General features: G+C 47.1%; 1 protein-coding gene across 3 annotated transcripts in view; it reads left to right on the top strand.

Moving 5' to 3' along the window:
• Positions 1-11,160, top strand: part of CAND2 (cullin associated and neddylation dissociated 2 (putative)) — a 34,897-nt gene extending 23,737 nt beyond the window's left edge. For 2 of the 3 annotated variants that reach the window (XM_075550757.1, XM_075550756.1), the window contains exons 12-15: positions 2,979-3,148; positions 4,660-4,824; positions 8,054-8,161; positions 10,373-11,160. In XM_075550757.1, coding sequence (XP_075406872.1) covers positions 2,979-3,148; positions 4,660-4,824; positions 8,054-8,161; positions 10,373-10,618 — 689 coding nt within the window. In that variant the 3' untranslated portion in view covers positions 10,619-11,160. The remainder of the gene's footprint in view (positions 1-2,978; positions 3,149-4,659; positions 4,825-8,053; positions 8,162-10,372) is intronic. The other variant, XM_075550758.1, reaches the window with a different exon arrangement.
• Positions 11,161-11,497: the final 337 nt, after the last annotated feature.

Genomic DNA, 11,497 nt, shown 5'->3' on the forward strand with positions numbered 1-11,497 from the left:
CTCACGCTCCTCAGCCATAAAGTGAGGATGCAGCACCCCATGTGCTGGCGGTGTTGTGAGAAACCAAGGCACCAGAGGATATGGTTGTGCTCTGAGTTGGAGAAGACTGTGTCCAGAAAGGACAGCACTGTGGCCTGCTGTCCTGACATAGCCTGCATGACTCCTGGCCCTGTGTGCTCCACCTTGACTGAGCTGCCCATAATGGGCACCTAGAGACCTCTGTCTGGGTTCGCTGAACTTGCTTTATATGTCTGCCAGTGCTGTTGGGTCAGTGTTGGACAGCTAACTTCAAGGTGCGCGGTTCAGACTCGCCTGCTGCTCCATGGGAGAAAGTTGAGGCTGTCTTCTGAAACCCTACATAAGGCTATAGTCGGAATGTACTCCATGTCAGGGGGTATTATGCCCAAGCCATAATTTCGGAGCTCTCACTGTAAGTCAAGCACCATGCCAGGCTCTTTAATATGCCTTGTCACAGTTAGGCCTCTCAGTCCCCAAGGTGGCATGCAGGGCTGACCTTGTCTTATTGGTAAGGAAACTGAGGCTCATCAAGGAGGACTTAAACTTGAGCTGAACTTGGATCTTGTGGTTTCCCTGCAGCTGTGCTCTCACAGTGAGGGGATCCTGGAGCTAGAGTGTCCCAGGAGGATGGGCCCTGAGGCCACCAGCCCTGCATTTGAATTCTCCTTGGGCAGGGGCTTTATGACCTTCTCAGTCCATTGCATCAGGAGGCTCAAGTAGCAGTTTGTACCCTGACTGGTAAGAGTGGCAACTTTGGTGACTTGGGTTAAATCTACCAAGTTTTCCTGTGCCATAAATATGTTTTGAGTCCATGGAAATACCCTGTTCTTTCAAAGTTCTACCTATCTACTAGCTTTAACCATCATTGATGTTTCTTGCCTGAATCAATGACTGATCAGTAATAACCAGGAGCCCAGGTGGCATAGTGGTTATGCTGTGATCCAAGTGGCCAGCAGTTCAAAACCACCAGTTGCTCCACAGGAGAAAGATGGATGTTTCTACTCCCATCAATGGTTACAGGCTTAGAAAAGCACAGGGGGCAGTTCTACCCTGGCCTATAGGGTTGCAATGAGGCTGCCATGACTCAATGACAGTGAATTTGGGTTTAGTATCTGTGTTAGACAGGCTTCTCCAGAGAAACAAAACCAATACACTTATGACTTTATATATATATATATATATATATATATATATATATATATATATATATATATATATATATATATATATATATATATATATATATATATATATATGGGTTTATACAGAGAGATGGAATATTACAGCTAATTAGTCCACACAGCAGTACAGAGGACTCTGTTCAACTCACTTTTGTGGAACAGTGAATATACTGGAAGTCCTTCAACTCAGGTGGACTGCCGGTTCCAAGGTCAAGGAAACAGACAGTGGGGTTCCCACTCTGGCAAGGCTGGCAGAGTCTGTCCACAGGCAGCAAACAGCAGGGTGGATCAGCAACAGTCAGTAGCTCGGGTGCTTAGCGAAGCAGACCTAGATGGGATATCCAACTGAAGCAATGCAAGGTGACAGGGTTCACCAGCCTCAAGTTCAAGTGATGGATGCACTGCACCAGCAGCGTGGCGAAGCAGGTCTTGAAGGAGCCTCAAGCTCTCGCAACATGATCCATGGGTTGGCTTGGCCCACAGGTAGTGCAGTGCACAGGTTGAGTCAGAGAACTTGCTAAAGCAACAGCACGCTGGTCTGATCACCAGAGAGCAAGAGAGACTGGGACAGGCCTTGCAGAGCCATTTATCGCTTTGCCTCCAATCAAGCTGCGACCTAGTTAATCCCAGATGTTCCTATTGGCCAGGTTGGCACAATAAACCTGTCACAGTATCAATTGATGTTTCTTGCCTGAGTCAGTGATTACTGTGTAGTTGCCAAATAGTGGCTTTCCAATGCACCCATTCCGTCCAGGTTTGCTAGTTGCTTGCATTCTGCTCTAAGGAAGAACATGTCCTTCTTCCCTATTTAAGATGTATTCATTGGTTTATGTGTACTGTGACTTTTCAGTGTCTGTTCTTTGGCAGTCACGTGGCAGGGCATGTGTCTTTCCCCCATCTCTCTTGGCATAATCTTCTACATCTCAAAAAGTGACTCAAAACACCTTACACTGGTATAGTCTTAGTAACATAACAAATAAAAGCCATTCCCAAATAAGATTTCAGTTATAGGTTTTACCACACATATTAGGGGGCAGGGTAATAGTAGAGAAATAATTCAGTCCAGAATACATACTCATTATATATCTATCTGTCTATCTATCTATCTATCTATCTATCTATCTATCTATCTATCATCTATCTATAATACTACATTAAAGCTTAAGTTCTGAACATCCTGGTTGTCAGTGACAGCCCCAAATCCATTTTCAGAATCCCGAGAATGGATTGTCACCACCTGTCTCCAGCCAGCCCAGGAGGGGCAGTCTCTCTCTTTGGGGCTTGCCTGGGTGTGTCCTTGATGGAGGATACCATACTGGGGACAGTACAGGGGGTCTTATAGTCTTGAGCCATGCCCCTATCAGTCTCACCCTAACTGTCTTGGTCAGATGCTCTGGACCAATCTTATAAGTCTTTCTATCTAACAGTGTCCATACTCATCCCCATCCTGGTGCTGTGCCTGCTTCCACAGTCCCACCGGTGCCTGTGATGGGTTGATCTGCCAGCAGTCGTGCTTTTGTGACAGTTTCCTTTGCCCTCCCTCCCAGGTCCTATCTATCTAGCTTCCCAATTGTCAATCCTCGGGCACCATCTGAACCTCGTGCCAAAGGCCTCCCTCAACTGGATGATGCATCTGTGTGTCTCTTACGACTCACTAAATGTTCTCCTTAAATTAGATTTCAGATGGGGTCTCTCTTGCGGCCCTCATAGTTTGTGGAGGTCTAAGCTCTTGGGTGCTGTGGCTGAGTCGGCCTCACACTCCCTCTCATCCTCTGCCAGGAGATTTCATGGAGAGCCTGCAGGACCCAGACCTGAATGTCCGCCGGGCCACACTGGCTTTCTTCAACTCGGCCGTGCACAACAAGCCCTCACTTGTCCGGGACCTGCTGGGCCATATCCTGCCCCTCCTCTACCAAGAGACGAAGGTCCGCCGGGACCTCATCCGGGAGGTGAGGCCAGGCAGGAGTGGGCCTGGAGGTCTGGATGTGAGAACAACTTGTCAGGAGCCCAGCATGCCACCACCTCATGTGCTAACGGGTAGGGGGCCGAGTGAGGACAAGGTTGAAGCTCTCAGAGTGGAGCTAAGCAAGATGGCCTGGACCTAGCCCTGCCCTCCACTTCCCAGCTGTGTGGCCCTGGCCGGGGCAACCTCATTCACTCTGCACATCAGTTTCTCCTCATGTGCCAAGCCGGCACTATAATGGTGTCGGCGTCATAGGGTTGTTGGAAATAGACTCAGGTGTGCTTGGAGCTGTGCCAGGCCTGTGGTTGGGTTCACTTGTGTTATTAGTCATTCAACAGAGGTTCCCATCCGGGCCCAGGACTAGGACTCGTAGTTGAAACAGACAAAGTTTCTATCACCCAGTAGCTCATGGCCTCCTGGGGAAGATGGACTCCGACATTGCTAATTACATCACCTATTTAGACTCCACATGGGGCAGTAAGGACTTAAGGGGCCGGATAAAAGGTGACTGAACAGCCAGGTTATCCCACAATGTAATAAAAAGGTCTCATGAGGAAAGGACTTGGTTTTGAGAGGTTAGAAAAGTTTCCTGAAATGGGGACATCTGAGCTGGGCTTTGAGGAGTAAGTCGAAGTTTACCGTTAAAAGCATAGCATAGTCCGAGAGATCTGGTTTTGTTTTTTGTTTGGTTTTCCCAAGTCAACAGTTGCTACAGGTGTAATTGAGTGACATCGACGGCCTTCTTCATGTTATACAACCACAATCACTGGCTTTTCCAAAGTTAATCCACCACCATGAACACAAACCTGAGGCCTCCCCTAACCCACTCCCCACCCCACAAATCCCACCTTACTCTCTCCTTCCCACCCCCGTAACCACTGATAATCTTCCATTCATATATTTGCTTATTGCACGTGAGATCCTGGGCAATGAGATCTTTGTGATGCCTTACACGCTGTTTGCAAGGCTCACCTGTTGGTGGCATGCATCAGAACTTCATGGAGCAGTGTTCCACTGTGTGTACACGTATATCCTACATATCATAGCTTATACAGAGACGTATACACATACATACACAGATACACATAAAGCACAGAGATCTGATCTTTCATTCTGGTCTCTCACTCTCTGGTGTCTTTGGGTAAGATCCTTAACCTTGCTGCCTTTTGCGTCCTCGTTTGTCAAAGCAGCCACTAACGAGCCGTTCTTCCTAGGGCTATTGCGATCCTTCAGTAAGCTTTTCTCTGACTCCAGCACTCATCAGTGGCACCTGTCCTGTAATAGCGTCTCAGTAAATGATAGCAAGTATTACTCTCAGAATGGTTCATTTTGGAGGGTGGGCACTGAGGTAGCAGACTGGGCAAAGGCAAGGACACGAAAGGGTAGAGCCTGATTTGGGGATGGCTCACAGGGTTGAATGACAGAGGACTAGGGTGAGGAACGGAAATGAGAGGTGTTCTCACACCCCAGGGTCACGTCTCCTAATTGCTGCTGCAGGTGGAGATGGGGCCCTTTAAGCATGCAGTGGATGACGGGCTCGATGTGCGGAAGGCAGCCTTTGAGTGCATGTACTCGCTGCTCGAGAGCTGCCTGGGCCAGCTGGACATCTGCGAGTTCCTGAACCACGTGGAGGATGGGCTGAAGGACCACTATGATATACGGGTAGGACTACGCCCCCATGCCCACCTTGGTCCGAGTGACAGCCAGGCAGACCAGGTCTAGGACATGTTGTCCCCACCCCCTGGCACCACCCTGAAATAGCTATCTTGTTCTTTTCCAGTAAGAGCGGGAACCCAAGGGTCACACCCCTTTGCTGGCCTAACTCTGGCCTGACTCCCCACCTTCTCAGGGATTTGTGTACAAGATTGTCCTTCCTGGCTTTCTGTGGACTAGGGAAAGCTGGCGGCTACTGCTAGGGAACTGGCCCCTTAATTTAATATGCCTCATGAGTGCCATGCATTGAGTCAGGCATACCTTAGTTCCCTGAGGGACATATTTGCTCTGAACTTGCATATGAACAATTAATGGTCCGTTCCACATCAGTCCTGCTCTTGTGTTGGCTGATGATTTTGAGCCTCTTCATTGTCTCTTCTTACCAATGTGGTCAATTAGATTTCTGTGTAGGCACTCTGGTAAAATTCCCGGGCACATCTACCTTTTATGTTGTTGGAAACAGGTATCTGCAATGAAGAAGTCATTGGTCGTTCAAAATGCTATCATGCCATCCCCAGCTGTGTTTCTGTCACCAAAGCCATATTTCCCAACGGCTGCTTCTCTCTTTGCTTCCAACTTTTTCATTCCAACCATCAATAAGTATCCAGGCCTCTTGACTGCATGTTTGATCAATTTCAGACTGAGGTAAAACAGGATCCGTCAATTTTTTAATTACTAGCTTTAGTGTTTGGTGAGTAAATTTGAATGATAGTTGTATTAACTGGTCTTCCTTGTAGGCATATAGACTGTATCCCATCACAGACAACCTTGCACTTCAAGAATATATCTTGATTTGTTCTCTCCGATGAGGAATGCAGTGCCATTCTCCTTGAATGAATCATTCCTACCAAAATACACCACCTGATGGTCTGATTTAACGTGGTCACCCTCAGTTCCTTTCAGCTCACTCCTGTCTAGGATCACAATCTTTATACTTTCCATTTCATTGTGGATAAGCTCAAAATTTCCTAGATTCATATTCATATTTCAGACATTGCATGTCCTAACTATTGAATGGATGTCTGCAGTTGTTTCTTCTCAAGCTGGAGTCACGCTCCATCAGCAAATGAAGGACCTGGGAGCTTTGCTCCATTCATGCCGTTAAAGTCCACTCTACGGGGGAGGCAGCTCTTGCCCATTTGTGTTCGGAATGCCTTCCACCCCGAGGGGCACATCCCCCAGCATTGTATCAGGCAGTGTTTGTTCTGCTGCTAATCATAGGTTTTCAGTGGCTGATTTTTCATAATCAGCCTCTTCATTCTTTATAGTCTACTACTGGTCTTGAAGTGCTTGCTGAAACCTATCCACCATGGGTGACTCTGTGGTATTTGAAATACCGGTGGCATAACTTCCAGCATCCTAGCAACATGGAAGCCACCTCAGTGCAGCAGACTGACAGATGGATGGGTGTTTCTGTAGACTGACATGGAGATTGCCAAGACCCACTGTTGAATGGTAAAAGCGAGTTGCAGAATATCCTGGCACTTTGAGTCATTTTACTATCCGTGGGAGTGAAGTTGGGGCTGAGGTTTGTGTTTTATTTTATGCTCTTCTAGCATGAGACTGAATCTCTTTTATAATGAAAACTAATTTGAAATGATGAGAACCCTAATGCATGCTTTCCTTAAAAGACTCCAATAACACAAAAGTAAAGACAGACATAATACTCTACCTAGAGTATTTTTGACTATGTTTGACCATTAATCTCAAAGTTGACAGTGTGAACCCACCTGGGGTGCTGCAGAAAAGAAGGCCTAGCAAATGGTTTACATGAAGATGACATTGAAGAAAATCCTATGGAGCTGTGCTGCTCTGCATGTACTGGTCACATTGCGTCAGAATTGACTTGATGGCAATTGGTTTGGTTAAGAATCACCCCAGACCTCCCCTCCACCACTGTTGTGAATCAGTTTAAGTACATAGCAGTCATTACTGTATTTAGTCAACCACTGGTTATGAGTGGCAGGTGTTTTCCAGGTGCTGGGGACACAGGTGAAGGAAACAGGTAAAATCAGGGTCTTGGCTTTCAATGCCATGGAGCTATGAATATGCATATGCATCACAGAGAAATGAGATGGCACCTTTTATATACTGCTTTGTACCCTGGCTTTAGAAACTTGTTTGTCAGGCCTATTTCACTGAGCATCGTGTTTGCAAGGTTCAACAATGTCCAAATTTCATTTCTCTTTATGACCAAGTAATAGTCCATTACATGAATGTGTACCATGTTTTGTTGATCTGTTTATGCTCTAATGGACACTTATTTGGGTTGGTTGTCTCTACCTTTTGGCTATTGTGGACAATGTGGATAATGCTTCTATGAACACGGAGGTACACATATTTGACTCCCTATTTCCATTCCTCTGGGAATATACCTAAGAATGAAATTGCTGGTATTTCGATGTTTAGCTTGTTTGCTCACTCACTCGCTCGCTGCCAATGAGTTGATTCCGACTCATTGCAACCCTGTAGGACAGAGTAGCGGTAAACTGCCCGAGGCTGTGTGTAAATCTTTACCGCAGTAGAAGGCTTCAGTCTTTCTCCCGTGGAATGCCCGCCGCTGGCTCTGTGATAAGCAGCAGCCAGCGCAACCTACGAGGGCTCCTTTACTCAGTGAGAGCATCATTTTACATCCCCGCCAACAATGCACGGGCTTCCAGTTTCTCCACACCCTTGTCAACACTTACTAGTCTTCAGTCTCTAGTGTTTTCTTCTTATAATAATAGCCATCCTAGTGGGGGTGAACTAGCATCTCCTTATGGTTTCGATCTGAATTTCCCTGATAGCTAATATTGTGTGGCCACTAGGATGTCTTCTTTGGGCTAAGGTCTAAAGCCCTTTGTCTCTTTCTTCAAATGAGTTGTTTGTGTTTTTATTGTTGTAGGCCATCTGTATATATTCTGGATATCGAATGTGTGTTTTACAAAAATAGTTCTTGCTATTCCATAGATTCTCTCCCTTTCTTTGTAACTTACCTGTCCCCCTCCCCCCAGGACTGGTAAAGCCTGTGTTACCATTCCTACTTTACAGATGAAGAACGGGCCCAGAGAGGCAACAATTCAGGCAGGACCCTAGAGGGAACTGGTGGTGGGATTTGGATTGGGGCTTTAGGCTTGGGATCCCCAACCTGTGGTTCTGGGCCATCTTCACCAAGATCCGCTTACTTCCTCCTGGGCAGATGCTGACCTTCATCATGCTCGCGCGACTGGCTACCCTGTGTCCCGCTCCCGTTCTGCGGAGGGTGGACCGGCTTATTGAGCCTCTCAAGGCCACCTGCACTGCAAAGGTAAGCCCCTTGCCTCGCTCTGGCCAGTACCTGGCACACCTAAACCAGGGCCTCAGCAAATTCAGGACCCACATCATGAGCGGCTCTGCCCAACAAGCGCTGTGTGAAGGGTTATCTTCCCTTCTGACGGTGGCCCTGCTCTTGCTGTTGTGAGTCACTGATTTCGCTCCTACTCCTGACACCACACGTGACAGAGAATGGCTGTTTCTTTGGCTGCCATCTCTCCAGGCGGCCCACCAGGTCTTTTCCCCATGGAGCCCCTGATGAATTAGAAACACCAACCTTTTGGTTAGCAACCGAGTGCTTCACCATTCACCACCAGGGCTCCACACCACTGACCCTACAGAGTGCTAATTCTTTTTCCCACTGTGCACACAGGAAGAGAGGCGATGTAAGAGACCAAGGCCCCACAGCTAGGACCCAGCTCAGTCTCTTTCATTCATTATACTTCCCGGGTCCCAGGTCCCATCTAAGGTACTGGGGAGACACCATTGAGCAAAATGGCCCTCTCTGTTCAGCTGTTCACATCCTAGTTGGGAAGGTGGGGTGGACTCTTAGAAAGGTGGAAAGGATGGATGAAGTGATACGGGATGAAGTTGCTGGGACACGTGAGCATCTCAAGGGTCCGGGAGCAGTATTTTTTAAAAATCATTTTATTGGGGGCTCATACAACTCTTATCACAATCCATCCATTGTGTCAAGCACATTTGTACATTTGTTGCCAACATCATTCTCAAAACAAATTGCTTTCTGCTTGAGCCCTTGGTATCAGCTCATTTTTTTCACCTCCCTCATGAACCCTTGGTAATTTATAAATTATTATTTTGTCATATCTTGCCCTGTCTGACATCTCCCTTCACCCACTTTTCTGTTGTCTGTCCCATGTAGATCCTTGTAATCAGTTCCTCTTTTCCAACCCACCTTCCCTCCAACCTCCAGTATCACCACACTCACCACTGGTCCTGAAGGGATCATCCGTCCTGGATTCCCTGTGTTTCCAGTTCCTGTCTGTACCAGTGTACATCCTCTGGTCTAGCCAGATTTGTAAGGAAGAATTGGGATCATGATAGTGGGTGGGGGGGTGGAGAGGGAGGGAAGGAAGCATTTAGGAACTAGAGGAAAGTTGTATGTTTCATCGATGCTACACGTTTGCAGTATTCTTTCTGAAATTCAATTTTTAAAAAATTTTTAAATAAGGGTTTCAGAGAAGGGAATGTAAGTCATTTAATATCCATTACAACCCTACATGGAGGGGGATTCAGTCACTTGTTTTATAGATGGGAAAATGAGGCTCAAGTGATTACTGGAAGCCACAGATCTCTGGAGACAAAGGCCATTCGAACCAGTAATTGTTCAACCCGAATGTCACCTTCTTAACCACTACATTAGGTTCTTTATGGTGAGTTCATGTGCTGTCTGGGTTATGTAGGGAGGGCCTTAACCTCAAATTCAGGAATTCGGTCTCTCTTCCATAAGCAATAGGATTATTGGGATTCTCTGAATCAGCAGGAGATAGTGGGGGGACCAGGAAATAAGAACCACGTAAGGTCTCAGAGGTTTACCCTCCAATTGCTTTTGTAGAATTAGTTGCAGGAGCAGGGCTGAGTGAGCTACAGGACTGTCAGTTCCTGTCAAGCAGTTTACCATCAGGAGCTCAGAAACGATGCTCTAGTATCTCTGCTGTTTGTGGAGACAAGAACCATCAAGAACATTGATTTCCAGCAACTGTCACCTTGTGTGCGCCACGGGTTAAGCATTTAACTGCTAAAACAAGCTCAGTGGTCCAAACCCACCAGCTGTTCCACAGAAGAAAGATGAGGCTGTCTGCTCCCGTAAAGATGTAGTCTTGGAAACCCGATCTATTCTTACCGGGTTGCTGAGTCACTATGGGTGTTTTTTGATTGGTCACTATCAAATTATTTAAGAAAGTAAATGTGGTGAATGAGGGCCATTTAGATCGGCTGGTCAGAGGCCCCTCAGGCAATACTGAAGCTGACCAAAAACTATCATCTGGGAAAAGAAAGTCGGGGAGGTAGAGCCTAGTTGAAGGTCAGTGAGGCTGGAGCCTGAGGGGAGCATGGAAATTGCATTGAGGCTTTCAAGCTGCCAGTGGGAGAGGAGCCAGAGGAGCCAGACCAGTGCAGGTATGGTGTGAGGCCAGGCTCAGGGAAGGATCAAGGGCTCATTTTTTTCTATTCTGCTTCCGCGTAGGTCAAAGCTGGTTCCGTCAAACAGGAGTTTGAGAAGCAAGATGAACTGAAGCGCTCAGCCATGAGGGCCGTGGCCGCCCTGCTGGCCATCCCCGAAGTGGGAGAAAGCCCCATCATGGCTCACTTCTCTTCCCAAATCCGAACCGATCCAGAACTTGCTGCCCTCTTTGAAAGCATCCAGGAAGCCGCTTCACCCCCTAACACGGAATCAGCTAGTCTTTCTTCTAGCTCCCTAGTCCAGGCCTGAAGCCTCTCCCTTCACCAGACCTCTACTTTGCCTTTGCATCAGCCCCCTGGGGGCCCTTCCTGCTCCTGCTCAGTGCCTTCTCTAGGGACCCCAGCCAGCCTGGTCTCGCCAGAGCTAGGCTGCAGCTGACAATTGGGCCCTATTGACTCAGGACAGCCTTAGCGCAAGGGAAGCCACTCACGTCTCAGGCTGGGCAATCTCCTGAAGCACTAGCACTAGAATTGTATGCACAGCCATGCAAGGTCAGCGGGCTGTAAGCTGACCTTCCTGCCCACTAGTCTCCACCTCACCACTCCCATTTTTGGGGGTACCTTAAAAGCCAATTCAGATACCTCATGATCCACATTTTAGATTTCTAATTGGACAGGCATGACCCCACCTTTAATTCCTGTCATACTCTGGGAGAAAGGAAGTACAAATCACTGTTCATGGTGGAATGATCCAGGAGAATCAGCTGGTTTGTGCTATGTGGGAAGTTTTGAACGACATTCTTGAATCCAGAATACAAAGTGATAGGCCAAGGACTTTTTCCTGATGACCCTGGCTAATAAAAAAGATCCTAAGTGATACATTCTCCATTTCTCCTAGTAGCAAATTCATGGTCTTCAGCACACGTCACAAGTCCAAGTTATCATGAAAATGACCAATGGGTTAATTCCCAAAAGATGGTACAGGCAACTATGGTACAGGGGGTGGGGGAATGGCCAACTCAGAAAGTCAACTATCAACCACCAAATATGCCTCATCAGAGAAGCTGTTCAGGCCATCTCATTGAATTAAATGTTTGACCCAAATCTAGCAGGTGAATAATCTTACATGGCCTAAAAATGATGTGAAGATTCAAATAGCCCTTAAAAAGGTTCGTTTCCCACTTCTGAC

Source organism: Tenrec ecaudatus, chromosome 5 (assembly GCF_050624435.1).
Source record: "Tenrec ecaudatus isolate mTenEca1 chromosome 5, mTenEca1.hap1, whole genome shotgun sequence".
NCBI lineage: Eukaryota > Metazoa > Chordata > Mammalia > Afrosoricida > Tenrecidae > Tenrec > Tenrec ecaudatus.